We start from the raw sequence: 17,346 nt of genomic DNA, 5'->3' as shown, positions 1-17,346 counted from the left end.
GCATTAAATTGCTGTTCTTTGCCATTTGGGCTCTTTAGCATGTTTTAAATCAGTAATCCTTAAAACTCATTTTTATTGACTTGCTTTTACATAATGTCCTTTTATTGTTTTTGACTTACCTTTTATGGTTCCTGCCCTGCTTTTATATTTCTTACCATGCTTTATTGTTTTTGTAACTATTCTGAAAAGTGCTATTTACATAAAGATTACATATACACATAATCACATAATCCTTATACCCTGGCCTGGTCCCTTGTTCAGTGACATTAGCCTCCTCTGCTGGTTCACACTGGTAAAATTAACTTGTTTCATGACAATGTAAGGTGGTTGAAGAAACTAATTTAAGCCATCTTTAAAACCAGTTTCTTGCTTCAATATTTGATATCCTTGATTTGTGATTATTTCTTGAAGCAAGTCATATTTGATTATGACTTTGGTAAAAGTTAAGAAAATTGATTTTGTTCTACATCTTATAGGGGCTTTTTCAGTATCGAATGTTGACATCAGATGGATAATTTTCTGGAATGTATCCAAATCTCCTGGTACCAATTCAATTCAGTCCAGTGACTTGGTTCCTTGGTTCCTATCAGATCCAAAGTGTCTCACATTTTGGTCCTGTGAAGACCCTTACTGCACTACAAACTTTGTTTTAGTATTTTGTTTATTTCTTTTTGGTGTGCCTGATAACCTCAATGGATTTTCACACTTCAAATACCAAAATCTCAGGTGTTTCAGAGAACATTTATGATGTTTTAAGTCAGGTTTCCCATCAAGTTTACATTTAATCAAAACAAGCCACCAGTATACAATTCAGTGCAGTACAAAGAACACATTTTCTCCATGTACCGTGGTACAAAGCGTAGGTTTACTGTGGAAAGTGGTAGGGACAAATGAGTAGGGTGCCTTAAAGGAATAGTTCACCCAAAAATGAAAATTCAGTCACTATCTACTCACCCCCATGCCAGTAGAAAATCGGGTAAAGTTTGTTAGTCCATACAACAGTCCCGGAGCTTCCCAGCTGAAGTAGGTTGCAGCTTTCTCCAAAAAAAACCTGAAGTTGCTGGGGACCTGTCTTCAGACTTCAAAAAATAACAGAAAATAACCATAAAATGACTGCAATCAGCTCATCCAGCGTAATCCAAGTCTCTTGAAGCCAACTGATCCCAAAGTGACTTGAAAAGACAGACATTTACACCATTATTTAGCTTAAATTGCCACTCTACCTGTTCTTTTCAAAATGCGCGCACCCCGGCCTAGATAAGTAAAACTAGCTCCAATTACCAGAAACAAGACTTCCGGTTTGGCCGTTTAAATACTGTTTTAAACCAATTATTTTGTATTTTATCATCAAATTCAATAAGTGAGCACCCATATTAATTGATGAAGCCGGGAAGCTCCGGGACTGTTGTATGGACTAACAAACTTCACCCGATTTTCTACTGGCATGGGGACGAGTAGATAATGACTAAATTTTAATTTTTGGGTGAACTGTTCCTTTAAGGTTGTCCCCTAAAAATGTTATTATACTTTAAACACATTTACTGAAATTCTACACAACTTTCTATGCCTATTTAGTACTCTTGAACACAATAAAAGTTGGATAGTTACCAGTCCAAACACATATACACATTTGAATAATTTATTTGGCCCAAATATATGCCTGCAGCTGTCACAGACAGACACAAACTTATATGGCCCTGAGATCCAGTTTGTCCACCTTGTCTTGATGGACATGGTCCAGCTGCTGCCTGCCGCTGTGCTGCTGCTCCACCCTTCTGAAATTTACATTGATTTATCTGAGTGACTGCAAGTAATCATGCTTACATGAAGAGAAAATATAGTTGTGCTACCTTTCTTTGCTGGATATACATCATTAGCCTACAATTAATTTATAATGTAGCCTACTTCAACTATTATTATCATTAATTCATTATACACATCAACCGCAACTCCTTGCTTCACTCATCTGATAACATATGAATCCAATATGAATAGAAAACTCATTAAAATAGGATTAGTGTTTATCTATCACTTAAACAGTACCATTAGGCCTTCTTAAATGTTTATTGTTATATCCCCTTTCCTTTTTTGGCTGCCATCCAAGAGTGAAACGCTGTTGTTAGTTCTAATATCAAAACACAGAGCCACAGGCTGACGGGACGCATGACCGCAAGCTGCTGAGCCAGTGCTGCTAGCTGTTAGCAAAATACAGTGGAAACTGGAAACTGGAAACAAACAAGTCACCAAAACAGCGACTGGCTTGTATGAGGACATTAAGTATTTAATATTTTAGTATGTGAATTCATTCATAATATTGTATAAGGTTTATTCAGTGAATATGTAATGTTAGCTGAGGACCTGAGTCTGACCATATACTTACATTTTGTCCAGCAGACTGCGCAGCTGGCTCTGCTTTGATTGGCTCTACTCTGCCAGTCCAGGGGCACGTTCAAAGTTTGCACCGTTTTGCTACAGTCCAAAATGTGCAAAACAATAGTTCAACGCACTATCGTTTCCTTTTAAACTTTCTGTTTGCTACATTTTGGGGCAATTGAACGTGCCCAATGTAGCGCATGTGACGGGAGCAGAACAGGTTAACCCTTTGTGGAGCCAATAACATTTTTTCACAGAAAACGTATGATCATTGATCAGAATTAGGCTACTAGTAGGGACATGTCCCTATTGTCCCTACCTAAAATTACACCCATGCTACAAATTTCCAAGGCTGTGTAATATTAAAGGTTTCTGCATTTCTGCATGTGATCAGTAATGTGGAATACCTTCTGCCAGGATTCAACCTTATCAATTATCTTTTTTTGAATCAGTAGTCTACTAACTGTGGTCAAAGGAACATAGTCAGTATGAGGGCAAACAGTGAGAGCAGTAGGCCAACACCAGCTGCAGAGGAGGATGCGGCTGTGTTTCGGCACACAAAGCTGTTGTCTTGGTCGGCCCCAAAGGAGGAAAATGTCCTAAAGTCAACATTCGCCCCAGTCACGTGATCTGTGATCCACGTCTGGAACTGAGACACTCGGGCGTAGACCTCGGGGAAATTGGCCCGGGCACAGGGTATCCCGAAACTGGCGATGCCCGCCTGGATCCACACTGAGCCCTGCTTACACTGCAGAGGTCCACCTGAGTCGCCCTGAGGAGGAGAGACATGGAGACAAGAAACAGGGAGGGAAGTATTGGGAAGCGGTGTCAATGAGGATGAGAAGAGAAAAAAAAGGTAGGGAAGTGTTAGGGAAGACAAAACTGTTGATCATTTGCACAACTAAGAGACAGATGCAAAGAAAACAGGTAGCCTACAAAATGTGAGAGGAAACTCCTGCACACGCTCACTTGTAATAAAAATGCTCTATTGTGAAAACAATACTTTTTACAATATTTACAAATATTTTACAATATTTTGGTCTTATGACCATCCTCAGGCTCACACCGAAACATTGAATGTTTTTTAAAAGCATTTTAATGGCAAGTATAAGTAGCAGTTTCCTCTCATGTTTTCGGGGTGTTCAGAAAGAAAACTGCTCTATTTAATCAATCACCCCAATCTACTTCAAATAGATTACACTGGTGAGTTATTTGGCTGATCCTGCATAAACCACTCATTTTCACCTGGCATACTCCTTTGTTTTTTCGTCCCGCACAAATCATGTTGTCAGTGATATTGGGCGCCTCTGATAGAATGTACTGGCAAAAGCACTGATTGTTTCCAACCACAGGCACCTCAACCTCCTGCAGCGTCTGAGGGAATCTCAACGGGACTGTGGGAAAGAGAGTTCTCAAATCAGTATGTCATCATTCAGGCAAACCAGTTATAATATTTGCTGAGAATAAAGCTAGTTATAAAGTCTGCTCAGGTCTACACACTACACTTTATACACTATCCAACTTTAGCCAAGGACTGTCCATGCTCCAGAAGTCTCAGAACGTATTTCATACAGTTACATCCTACACAGTAAATATTTCAGTGTTGTCAATGACAATTATTAGTTGGTTGACAAGTGTTGACTGGAGAGTTGTTTGTCCACTCATAGAGCTGATGTGGCTCTTGGGTGAGTGTTCAAATCTTTCTAAAAGTGTGAAATGAACTCTGATGGGTGTGGACTTATATAAAGACTGGCATGGTGTTGATTTTTACATTCAGAGTTGAATTAACACATCATTGGGGGCTGGACGTTCACCACTGACTTTCATCACTGTCTACAGCTGCAACCTAGTGCATGCCGTGTTGTATGATTGCACATAGTGACATAAGGATTTTTCGTATTTATGTAGAGGTATATGTATAATCCACTGTTTCCTGCACTGCCCCCCTTACACTAAAGGTGAGGTCCTGCTGTCCCTGTACCTGGTTAGGGTTAGGGTTGCAAGATTTGGTCTATTCAAACATTCTGATTAAACATTGTAGACTATCTCCCAACTAATTTTTGTTTGGCGCTTGGTGTGTAAACACACCAAGATCAACCCAAAATGCCATCCTCATTTACCATTATTCCATAATTACGCTTTACTACTGGGTGGGTGGCAAATTTCATTTCCTCATTGGTCTAAAAGAGGGATCCACACAATTGCAAACATCATCAAAGACTGCAGCCTCCACACATTTCAAGATCTACAGCAACAGTTTAATCTCCCGGGCACCTCTTTTTTCTTTTATTTACAGCTTTGTTCTGCTTTAAATGCTTATGGAGTACCCTGGGGACGAGAACTGCCGTTACACCCATTATATAGCATATATACCACTGAGAGCACTCGAGGTTTGGTTTCCAAATTATATTCTCTGTTGTTAAAAGCAACACTTAAGACAATGCCAATTGACACTCTATGGAAAAAAGATTTATCATTAATTAACACAACTATTAACTGGTCCAGGGTCTGGACCAATATTTCATTTTCGTCAAGAAATCCAAACCATCAGATGATTCATTATAACTTTACTCTCAGAACATACTGCACACCACGCAAATTATTTTAAATGAAAGTTAGACAATCCCCAAATTGCACGCTTTGCCCCCAGGGGGCTTGGGGTTGGAGGAAGTCCTGTTGGGAGGGGGGATTGTTTGTTAGTCATGTATGTCCTGTATGGTGTTGTTTATGATTTAAATAATAAAAATTTGAGTCATTGGTTAGAGAACAGGCGTGCCCAAACTTTTTAACATATACCACAAAAAGGCAAAAAATGTAATGTGTGTGTGTGATGTCATCAAGAAGGCCACGCAAGCTGTTATCAGTACAAACCTGAAGGAGTCAAGTTGCTGTTCTAACACAAATGTTTACTGTAGCACATTTTGAATCTGTGTTCATGTGACACTGTACCCTGAGCCTGATTTAGCAGAAATTTGATATGGAAAGATCTGTGTTGCTAGTGGATTAGAGTCATTTACATGAACAAAGTCTGGTCCTTAATTTAAAAGTTCAGTTCTGTTGTTTCAAACTAGGCCGAAATCCATACAGATGACACCGTTCCACTTGTGTTACTGGCAGATATTAAAAGTTCCAGGCTTTGCTTCCGCGTCCAGTGTGAACCTAGCCTGAACTTGTCCCTCTGTCGTCTTGTCTGGTGGGAGAGACAAAGTAGAGCTAGTCATACAAGATAGACCTAACTTTACAACAACCTAACGTTACAATAGCTGCGTTTTTTCCGACGCAGCTGCTATTCATTTGAGCTAATGGGTAATTCTGTAACGGTTCATTCAACTTTTGAATGTGTAAGTCCGGGGAACCTTCCGGGAACCTGGAAATAGTCACTCCCATGTCTTAATTTCCATAGCCTTACAAATGAACAAAATACGATGCATTTCCCTTCTTTTTGTTAAAGGAGACCATACCACTTTTTCGTATAGGATACAGTGGTGAGTATGAAATTTATCACCAGTAATAAAACAGAGGACTGTGGTTCACTGCACCAAGTGGTTTTAACATGGAAGGGGCAGCATGTGAATACAGAGTGTCTCCATAATCTAAGACAGACATGACATCCTATAGGGCACCGAAAAGCAGCTTTATCTCTAAACAGGAATCCAATTTTAACTTTCAGCCTGTGAGAGAGGTGTTCTACATGGGTCTTGAAGGATAGTTTGTATCCAGCCAAATTCCGAAGTCTTTATAAGAATCTACAGTTTGCCCACGGAGTACACAATTTCAACAACAACCCTGAATGAAACGTAGCCCTGAAGCTTGCACTGACCCAACTATACAATCATCATAAGATACTCACCATTATACCCAATGTTGCCCCAGCCAGTGGCCCAGCAGGAAGTTGCGCTATGGAAAAGGCTGGAGTTACCTGCTAGGCAAATGGGTCTGATGTAGCTGGTAAAACTGACCGGACTGCTCAGCTTCATCAGGGCGATGTCATTGTTTAGAAATGTGCTGTTGTAGTCGGGATGGACGATGATCTGAGAGACGGAGCGGGTTACCTCGTTGGGGTTGGAGCCTATCTGAGTCTGTCTGCCCATGTACAGAGTCCAGTCACTGAGTCTCAATCTGGACAAAAAAACACAGGACTTGTTCAGTCTAACTGGTTAATGTAGGAGAGAAGTGAGAGGAAAAGAAATAAAAATGAGCCGAGGAGAGAGGCAGCAGGAATTTTTGTAATAATAGAGCTTGTGTCTTACGATATCATGCAATGGGTTGCAGTGAGCACCCACTGGTCGCTGATGAGGGTCCCTCCACAGATGTGACTGGCTGCAGGATTGTAGTGCATGCTGACCTGCCAGGGCCACGATCCCGCTGCAGCACCCACACCCCCAACTATCTTTGTGCTCTGAGGTGCCACTCCACAGTCTGATAGGAGATAGAGATAGGCATGGAATGATTATCAATGTATATTTAACTAAACACTGTTATAGAAAGGTGTGATGACTCGTATGATCTCCGTCTGATAGCATTTGCTGCGTAGTTACAAAACAGCAACTGAGCAACTATGGCATTTACATGACTGTATGAAATGTATAAAATGTGACTGTACTTACCCCAAGCTTTTGACTCTGTAGAAAAGAGAGATGAAGAAATCACGTATCTTACATCTTTAACCTTTGTATTTATTGCATTTTTTTCTATCAAGTTACTGCTACTTTACTGCTGCAATGACTCAATTTTCCCTCAGGCATCAATAATGTCTGTAATCTTAATCTCAAATGTAATCTTAATCTTCATTTTATAATATTGTATGAGTAATGTTTTGTATCATTAATGGGGTAACACAGACATTATTCCACATGAGGTAAATATCCCAAGCAAATCATATAGTTGTTTGTCACAACAACTAAATTGCTAGAGACTGTTGCTAGGTAACGACTTATTACGACCTATAACTGCAAACCTCTCTATAGTTTCACGACTTTTTATGATTTGAGAAAATCATTTTGACATAAATTTATAATTACATTCAAAATCATTCATTGACAGCTCTGGATAAATCTGAATAAGTTTCCAACTCACCAGCAGCATCAACATAAAAACATACCTTGCTCATTAAAGATGACAGGCACTAAGAATATCCATGTTGTCCAAAATGCCATGCTCTCACAGTTTGTTCAATACGAGTGGGGATGGGGAGTTAAACTAAACACTGTTTAGTCTTACGCTATTCTCTCTGTTCCACTCCTCTCAAAGGTCTATAAATTATACAGCACTTTAGACTGCCAGCCAGCATGTGCAACACCTTACAGAAACAGATACCTTAGGCATACATTTTACTCTGTCTACATCTCCTAATGTCCCACAGCAGTGACTGATGACTTTTTCTTCCCCCAGGGAATAGACATCCATGTATAGTATGTATCATGTAGAATTTATAACCGTAGGACTCACATATTTTCATTTACATACAGATATAGACTACAGATAATACCTCAGATAAAAAAATAACATCATCAAAGTGTAATGGATAGAGTTTGAACCAAGAACAACAGTTTGGCTTCGACGGGCTGTGCCATTGTCACTGGGCTGGTTTGTAATATTTCACGCTGACTAGTCCAGTCAAGCTCCTCAAAATTGACCTGCTCACCTTGCCGGGTCTTTGTAGCATGGATCACCTCAGGCCATCGCAATTCTGCAGCACTGATTGTACAGAATAAAGTGGGGGTTCCCAACTGTCTAATCATAGCAAACAGGCGCCTTGTTGTTTTCTCCCATTAAGCTGGGATACCTCTTAGTGGCTGTGTGAATATGACTGCAGTTAATAATGCGGCCATGTCTTGTTACAGGTCTGCCTTTACGTAGTTGTATTTGCATACTATCTCTTGCAAAACAGTCATCAATACAGAAAAACCTAGATTTGAAATAACTGCTGGGTGGTAAGGTCTCTGGTCATCAAATGTATTTTCAACAGTAGTGAATTTAACTAGAAAAGCCATTACTTCCAATTGCTTCCAAAGCTGATGGGCCTGTTTCATTCAGCTGTAGCAAAACTGTAAAAACCTTCACTAAATGTTAAAATATCTTCTGCAGTGTCAACTGGCTGAAGGCGTGACTCCGGGGCAGTGCCACCATTTGACCGATCACCTTCCCGTTCTGTATCATCAGACTGCTCCTCTAGCTGAACATCATTTTCCATCCATGAAATCATTCTCATCATACTCATCATTATCCATGTTTTCATGTGTGTGATCAGCATTGAGTGGGGGCATATCAATAATCTGACGTTCAACTAGATTTTGACTTTCAGAACTTTCCCTCTCAATTTACAAAATCATTCAGCGTCAGCTTCATCCCTTTAAGTTTCCTGAGTACAAGCTTCTGCCAATTTACAGTCTGGAACACCTGGTGCTCTTTGTAGCATACAGGCGTCTTTTCAACTTGACTCTCATTACTTGAGATTCCCCTCTAAATCTTGGTAAAGCATTCACAGTGTCCTCTGCTTCCAATGGCACAAACACAAGGTTACCTCGGATGGCTCTCTCTTGGCCTTTGGGAAGAGGGATAATTTTAGTTGTACTAATGTTCAAATCCACTCTTTCTTTCTCTCATCAGGGACTTTGTACTGTTGTGGATGCATTCACCGTATGTCCCAGCCAAGCAAGCGGCAAGTACATCTGGGTTTTTAGTGTAGTTTGATTGAAGGCAGCAGCGCACTTGATTAGGAAAAAATGCTCTGTGACACCATGGGCAGACATGAATGGATCCACATTTTATCTGTTCCAGAAAAACAGGTACCTTTTGATTAAATATTGATGTGCATTTATATTTCTGTATTTCTCTCGGATTTTCAGTGCACAGTGCATCTTATGAATTATCATTAAATCTGCATCATTGTGATATTTTGTGGACATGTGTGGAGGAAATTAAGCTTTAATCATTTATATACATTAAATGTATACATTTGTATGGGGGGGGGGGGGGGGGGGGGGTTAGTGTTGTGTTAGTGTTGTTATGGCTGACCTCTTTTGTTATATATGTCTGCACTTTTCTATCCCTGAATAAAAATATGGTTCAAGTGTATCATTCCTTCTTTATTGTGTATCTGTAGAGTGGAAAAGTACTGAATCCTTCATGCAACTTGTTTACCAGATCTTTGTGCTCAGACAACCAAGGACATGTGAAACCCACAGTGCCAAAGTTGTTATTTTCCACCCTCCGCTCCTTGTGTTCATGCTGAAATCATGTAACCTGTTTGCTTCACTATCCAGAGAACTGCATTTGCTGCTGCTGTGCACTTCTCTCCATGCTGCAGGTAAATAAACTGGTTTGCTCATTGTCTCAAGACCTGAGACAAACATCTAAGAGTTTTATTCAACAACATACCAAACTTACCAATTACTCACCTGCAGCAAGGGAAATCTGTAAATAATGGAAAAGCAATGAGGGCTGTCATACCAAAAATATAGTCTAGCCTATTATTTAACTAGTCTTAAATATCATGATCTGTCATCTCAGTGACAGTGACAAACACAAACTGGTTTAGCCATTTGTCTACTGTTCTAGCTTTGATTGACAGGGGATGCAATAACATTCCGGCTAAACTGGGCAGACAAAATAACCTTTTCAAAGCCGTCTTAACGCTAACCAACGTAACGTCTGAACTCTGTGTTTTATCTCAGTTAGCACGTAACATTAAAGATAGAAACGATGGCGATCAAATTACCAGTATGTTACATGACACAGCTCCCTTCCTGGAAACGAACTGATGTCTTCCCGTCACCTGGAGGTTTGAATTATGGTGCGTTCAGGACACCTGGGAATTGGGAAACTTCCCACTTGGAATGTTCTGCTTCCCACCTTATGGAACAACATGGACGCTCTAAAACGATATTTTATATGCTAACCCACGAAAGTATCTCAGAATTAGTATTAACTGCAATAAAAAACAAGCCTAATAACAATAATTTCTGGACCATGACTGTGGCTTAATAGTGAAATGAGTAGAAAGCATATGCTTCACACAGCATTGAAATGCATGCAGGGTAAATCTTGGTAGAGCAAGTGAATCAGAAATGCTTTATCCTCCTATACTGTAAGAATAAAGGTGAAAAGCATTTAATACATAATGTGGCAACAACAAAGTTTAATAGGAAATTAATAAATCCAGGAACTGAATTTAAAGCATGTGTTTTTTTATATGTTTCAGTAGAGTATCTTTTGACCTTTAAAGACCCTATAGACAACTTTTTTGCTTTAACTTATCATTATGAAGTAAATGTTGATTGCACAGTGTAATGGCTATAGAATAATGACACCATCGGCGTTTAGATTGGTTCCCTATAAGCCTCGCTTTCACTATGCAATTCTGTCTGCCACCGGGTACGATCTCCCGGGAGAATGAAGGCTCGATTTACGGCACAAAGGAAGTGCGTCATCTATTACACAACCAAAAGAGGAATAAGATTTCCCCGGCCGGTAGCTATCGGTAGCGGTAGCGTTAGCATGGCTACAACTACAGAGAAGTTCCTGCAGGAACTCCTGTAATAACCAACCAGACCCAAGAACCGCATCAATTCTTTTTTTGTGGCTGGTGGGGGATACTGTTCGACAGCGCTAACCTTCTCACCCACAGGACGGACCTGACCCTGATCAACCACGGTAGCGTTAGCTAACGCTACCGTGGTAGCTAACGCTACCACGGTAAGCTAACGCTACCGCTAGCAGCCAGAAAACGAACCAGGAGCTACAAGGAAGCCAGGACCAGCCAGAAACAAACATCTATGAAACAAACATCTATGTTTGTTTCTTGAACAAAAGAAACAAACATCTAACTATGTTTGTTTCTGGCTGCTAGCATTAGCAACGTTAGCCATGTTGCTAACGCTAGCTAACGCTAGCAGCCAGAAACAAACAAATGATCCATTGTCCGTTTGATAATCTAAACAAAGAACACGTTTTCTTGCAGTGGCCTTTCTAAAATGAGCAGTGGTGAAAGTTACTATATTGTGTTATGATCAAGGAGTTGATAAGCAGACAGATGGTTTGTTCTATTGCACTGAGCTAGGCTCTTACAGAAAACGATCCGGTTGTCTTTGCGACAGCGGCGCAAACAACAATACCACTTGGAAACGCTAGGGGGGGACAACGGGGGGAAAGTTGAAAAGTTGTCTGTATCCACTTTAAAGACCACTAGTTTCTAGATTCTGGATCTAAAAAATCTGAGGTTGTGATAGTCCTGCAGGTCACAATCTGGCATTAAATACAATACAGTGCGCCCCCATAAGTGGATATGAAAATAATGTTATAGGCATACTCAACACACTGCCTGCAGCATCTCATAAAAATCGCTGCTGAAATCTGAAAAAAAGAAAACACCCACCATTGCAGTTTGTCGCCCGTTCCCCACTAGAGGTCCGACAGAGGCAATCCAACTAGTGGCATGCCACTCAAGAAAAGCTGGCGGACCTGTCTAAGTAACAGACCTGTCTAACTAACCATGTCTTATTAACCAACTGTCTAACTAACCACCTGTCTAACTCACTGACCTGTCTAACTTAACACCTGTCTAACTCACTGACCTGTCTAACTTAACACCTGTCTAACTCACTGACCTGTCTAATTAAACACCTGTCTATCTAAACACCTGTCTAACTCACTGACCTGTCTAACTCACTGACCTGTCTATCTAAACACCTGTCTAACTCACTGACCTGTCTAACTTAACACCTGTCTAACTCACTGACCTGTCTAACTCACTGACCTGTCTAATTAAACACCTGTCTATCTAAACACCTGTCTAACTCACTGACCTGTCTAACTCACTGGCCTCTCTATCTAAACACCTGTCTAACTCACTGACCTGTCTAACTTAACACCTGTCTAACTCACTGACCTGTCTAACTAAACACCTGTCTAATTAAACACCTGTCTAACTCACTGACCTGTCTAATTAAACACCTGTCTAACTGAACACCTGTCTAACTCACTGACCTGTCTAACTAAACACCTGTCTAACTCACTGACCTAACTAAACACCTATCTAACTCACTGATGTAAGTTCAGTTGTGTAATTCAGACTCCAATGACTTTTCCCTTGTTCAAATCCAAAGGGCTGTGAACACCATTACCATTCTAAACCTTGTTTTAGTATCTTGTTTATTTCTTTTTGGTGGCCTGACAGCCTGAATGGATTTTCACCACTCTATTTCAAACACCAAAATTCCAGGTGTTTCAGAGAACATTAATGATGTTTTAAATCAGGTTTGTCAAAGTTTCCCATCAAGTTTACATTTAATCAAAACAAGCCACCAGAATACAATTCAGTGCAGTTCAAAGAACATTCTTTCTCCATGGAAATTAAAGTGCCACAAAGCTCCAGTGCAGTGTCAGTTTCATCATGCACAGGATGTGTAATGCAAAAAGTGGTGAGTAATGTGGAATACCTTCTGCAGGTTCCAAGTTATCAGTGCAGTTTTAAGTCAGGATTAAACCTTATCGACCAGCTTTTTTTGATCATTAGCCTACTAACTGTGGTCAAAGGAACATAGTCAGTATGAGGGCAAACAGTGAGGACTGTAAGCCAACACCAGCTGCAGAGGAGGCTGTGGTTGTAGCTGCCGTGGTTGTAGCTGCTGTGGTTGTAGCTGCCGTGGTTGTAGCTGCCGTGGTTGTAGCTGCCGTGGTTGTAGCTGCCGTGGTTGCGGTCCCAGAATCTGTGTTTCGGCACACAAAGCTGTTGTCTTGGTCGGTCCCACTGGAGGTAAATGTCCTAAAGCCAACATTCGCCCCAGCCACGTGATCTGTGATCCACGTCTGGAACTGAGACACTCGGGCGTAGACCTCGGAAAAATTGGCCAGAGCGCAGGGAATCCCGAAACTGGTGATGCCCGCCTGGATCCACACTGAGCCCTGCTTACACTGCACAGGTCCACCTGAGTCGCCCTGAGGAGGAGAGACATGGAGACAAGAAGCAGGGAGGGAGGGAAGTGTTGGGAAGCGGTGTCAATGAGGATGAGAGAAGAAAAGGTGAGGACGTATTAGGGAAGACAAAACAGTTGGTCCTTTGCACAACTTAGTATTGTTGGTAACAGATACATCAAAGAAGACTACAAAATGCCTACAAAATAGAAGAGGAAACTATTTTATTGTGAAAACATACAATATTTTGGTCTTATGACCTATCTTGGCTTATGACATTCGTCAGGCTGCCATGGCCCTCAAACTGCATATAACATTATATTTTTGTATGTTTTTTAAAAGTATTAATTTATCACGTCATAGATTACACTGGTGAGTTATTCGGCTCATCCTGCATAAACCATAAACCACTTGTTTTCACCTGGCATGCTCCTTTGTTTTCTCTCCCCGCACAAATCATGTTGTCAGTGATATTGGCCCCCTCTACTAGAATATACTGGCAAGAGCACTGATTGTTTCCAACCACAGGCACCTCAACCTCCTGCAGCGTCTGAGGGGATCCCAACGGGACTGTGGGAAAGAGAGTTCTCAAATCAGTCTCTCATCACAAACATGAATGTTTACTGTAGCACATTTTGAATCCTCTATGATACCGCTGTGTTCATTTGACACTGTACCCTGAGCCTGATTTGGCAGAAATTTGATATGGAAAGATCTGTGTGGCTAGTGGATCAGAGTCATCGACATGAATTTAAAAGTTCAGTTCAGTGGAAGCTACTGGAAATGGAAATCCGTGCAGATGACACTGTTCCATTTGTGTTACTGGCAGACATTAAAAGTTCCAGGTCTCCTCTGAAACAAGACTACCTCAGACAGTAACATGGAGGGTGCATTGTATATCCACCATCCAGGTCAGTGCACAGTGAATAGCCCGCATGATGTTTATGGATAGTTTGACCACAGAATACAGAATTAGAACAACAACCCTGAATGAAATGAAGCCCTGAGGCTTGCTCTGGCCCCAACTATACAATCATCATAAGATACTCACCATCCTTCCCAATGTTGCCCCAGCCAGTGGCCCAGCAGGAAGTTGCGCTATGGAAAAGGCTGGAGTTACCTGCTAGGCAAATGGGTCTGATGTAGCTGGTAAAACTGACCGGACTGCTCAGCTTCATCAGGGCGATGTCATTGTTTAGAAATGTGTTGTTGTAGTCGGGATGGACGATGATCTGAGAGACGGAGCGGGTTACCTCGTTGGGGTTGGAGCCTATCTGAGTCTGTCTGCCCATGTACAGAGTCCAGTCACTGAGTCTCAATCTGGACAAAAAAACACAGGACTTGTTCAGTCTAACTGGTTAAAGTGAGAGGAAAAGAAATAAAAATGAGCCGAGGAGAGAGGCAGCAGGAATTTTTGTAATAATAGAGCTTGTGTCTTACGATATCATGCAATGGGTTGCAGTGAGCACCCACTGGTCGCTGATGAGGGTCCCTCCACAGATGTGACTGGCTGCAGGATTGTAGTGCATGCTGACCTGCCAGGGCCACGATCCCGCTGCAGCACCCGCACCCCCAACTATCTTTGTGTTCAGAGGTGCCACTCCACAGTCTGATAGGAGATAGAGATAAAGTCATCTAAATATAGTATATAGAGGAACAAAATTGATTGTTTGATGATGTGTGTGTGTGCGTGTGTGTGTGAGCATCTGAGCTATGTTATTTTGTTTGCTTTGTGGTGCATACTTTATATGCATGTACCAGAAGAGTGTGTGTGTGGGTGTGTGTGGGAGCATCTGAACTATGTCATTTTGTTTGCTTTGCGGTGCGTACATGATGTTGAAAATATCCTTTGTTAAATGGTCATAGGTACAAAACAGCAGCTGAGCAACTATGGCATTTACATGACTGTATGAAATGTGTAAAATGTGACTGTACTTACCCTGAGCTTTTGACTCTGTAGAAAAGAGAGATGAAGAAATGACATCACCTATCACGTCATGACCTTCAATATGTTGCTTTATTTATTATGTATTTTTTTATATCAAGTTCTTTACTGCTGCAATGACGAAATTTTCCTTCAGAGATCAGTAATGTTAATCTTAATCTTCATCTTCTAATATTGTATGAGTAATGTATTTTGTATCATTAATGGGGTAGCGCAGTCCTTATTCCACATGAGGTAAGCAAATCATGTAGCCTAGTTGTTTTCACAACAACTGAAATATTAGAGACTGTTGCTAGGTAACCTCTCCACTTATAACTCTAACTAAACCTCTCTATAGTTTCACGACTTTACATTATTTGAGAAAAGGATTTTAATCAGATTATAATCAGATATATAATATAAATATATATATAATATAATCAGATTCAAAATAATTCATTGACAGCTCTGGATAAATCAGAATTTAGTTTGCAACATACCTTGCCCATTAAAGATGATAGGCAGTAAGAATATCCATGTAGTCCAAAATGCCATGCTCTCACAGTTTGTTCAGTAGTGGGGATGGGGAGTCTTTCTGTTCAGTCTTACGTTAATCTCTCCGTTCACTCTGAACTGTTTCCAAACTACACACAACTTCAGACTGCCAGTCAGCGAGTGCCACGCCTTACAGGAACAGGGAAGCCAAACAACAGGTTGACTTTAGGTCAGCGTCAATGTTAGAATGCTGTCATACAGGTGGTGAACTGTATGTTGTGAGGCATTGTATTATGCTTCAACAATGAAAGCCGTCAGCTCTTTGATGGATGAAGGAGGTGAAATTTCCACAAGTTCCCATAAAGGTTCCATGGTGTTTAGATGTGGTGATTGGAGATCGCAGGTAAGCTTGGTTTCATCCTGGTGCTCATGAAACCACTCTTGAATTTGGTTAGCAGTGTGTATGGAGGCATGGTGTTGAGGGGACACTTATCCTGTAAAATGGCCTCCCAGTAGATGGCTGTTCATACTATTACAGATCCACTGCCATGTTGGACAGCTGACAACAGAGATTGTGGGTTGAAGGCATCTTTTGGCTTTCTTCAAATAGAAACCAGATGTAGGAAAAAAGGGTGAAAAATGACGACCTTGTTTTTAGCTTGACCACCAGGCAGTTTTGAGTTAGTGGGGTTTTGAAAGAGTTTCATAAGCCCAAGGGTAATTTTCTCAATCCATACAGGAACATGTAATCCTTCAGCTGAAGTTAAAACATGAAAATCAACAAAATTAGAGTTATAAGGTTCTCACAGGACATAGTTAACAATTGCTTTTAATACAGAAAAATATGTGAACATCAATAATGCTGACTGGTAGCAGCCTATCTTATACTAGATGCCAATACCAGGTCTTGCCCATTGCGCTCACTGAAAGGCCAATACGTAGAGTACCTGAACCTTTTTAGTCCTCTTCAAGCACTATACTTCACCTTCTTCATCTTTTCCAATTAATTCTTGATCAATGCAGTCAGTGTACAGTCATAGATGAGGGGCGGGGCGTGGACGAGTCAGCGTGCGAGAAAACCAACCAGTGCCTGATAGGCAATGTCAAATGGAAAAATTGAATAGAATGGACTCGACTGCCGTAGAAAAACATGACAAACTGTAGGCACACAATGTTTTCTCTAATGGTTTTGCAGGGCTGGCTTTGCACCACAAAATGATCAAGTCAGAATATTTTCTGGTCCAAACGTTCAAATCCAGTCCATAATAAAAGGCTAATAAGTTTCCCAAATTCAGTGTTCTTGTGTAGCAAACTATGGTCGTCGAGCATTGTGTTACTCTACAGCGGTAGCAGAGGGGAGCGGGTATGACACTGTTGTGTGTGTTCCTGTCTCGCTGACTGTATCTATAGAGCCGCACGTTAGTGTGACGTCAAAGATTAGAGGTCAGAGCAATTTTTCATGTTTCTGGCTCGTTGGTGACAGTAGTAGATGTTCACTGTTACGAGCCAAATCGTCCCACGTCATCGAAATCACGTATTTCGAAGCTGAAATACAGTGCTATATTCTCCTTTAAATGCTGTTTCGGAGGCTTTTCTAAGCCCTGACATAATTTCCCAGTTACTATAAAATATATAGTTTG

General features: G+C 40.9%; 1 protein-coding gene across 1 annotated transcript; it reads right to left on the bottom strand.

Moving 5' to 3' along the window:
• Positions 1-1,762: 1,762 nt before the first annotated feature.
• LOC139928836 (transmembrane protease serine 9) lies at positions 1,763-15,849 on the bottom strand. Its single transcript, XM_078290931.1, has 12 exons — positions 15,712-15,849; positions 15,227-15,241; positions 14,728-14,896; positions 14,339-14,607; positions 13,709-13,857; positions 12,905-13,311; positions 6,981-7,081; positions 6,624-6,792; positions 6,224-6,492; positions 3,619-3,767; positions 2,838-3,145; positions 1,763-1,775 (listed from the first exon to the last, which is right to left on the bottom strand). Exons 1-11 carry the CDS (start codon positions 15,764-15,766, stop codon positions 2,843-2,845), a joined length of 2,055 nt encoding a protein of 684 aa, XP_078147057.1. The 5' UTR covers positions 15,767-15,849; the 3' UTR covers positions 1,763-1,775; positions 2,838-2,842.
• Between the last annotated feature and the right edge of the window lie 1,497 nt (positions 15,850-17,346).

The sequence above is a fragment of the Centroberyx gerrardi genome, chromosome 20 (genome assembly GCF_048128805.1).
Source record: "Centroberyx gerrardi isolate f3 chromosome 20, fCenGer3.hap1.cur.20231027, whole genome shotgun sequence".
NCBI classification, from domain to species: Eukaryota; Metazoa; Chordata; class Actinopteri; order Beryciformes; family Berycidae; genus Centroberyx; species Centroberyx gerrardi.
The sequence above is the reverse complement of the archived record's forward strand: the minus strand, read 5'-3'. Positions and strand labels throughout refer to the sequence as shown.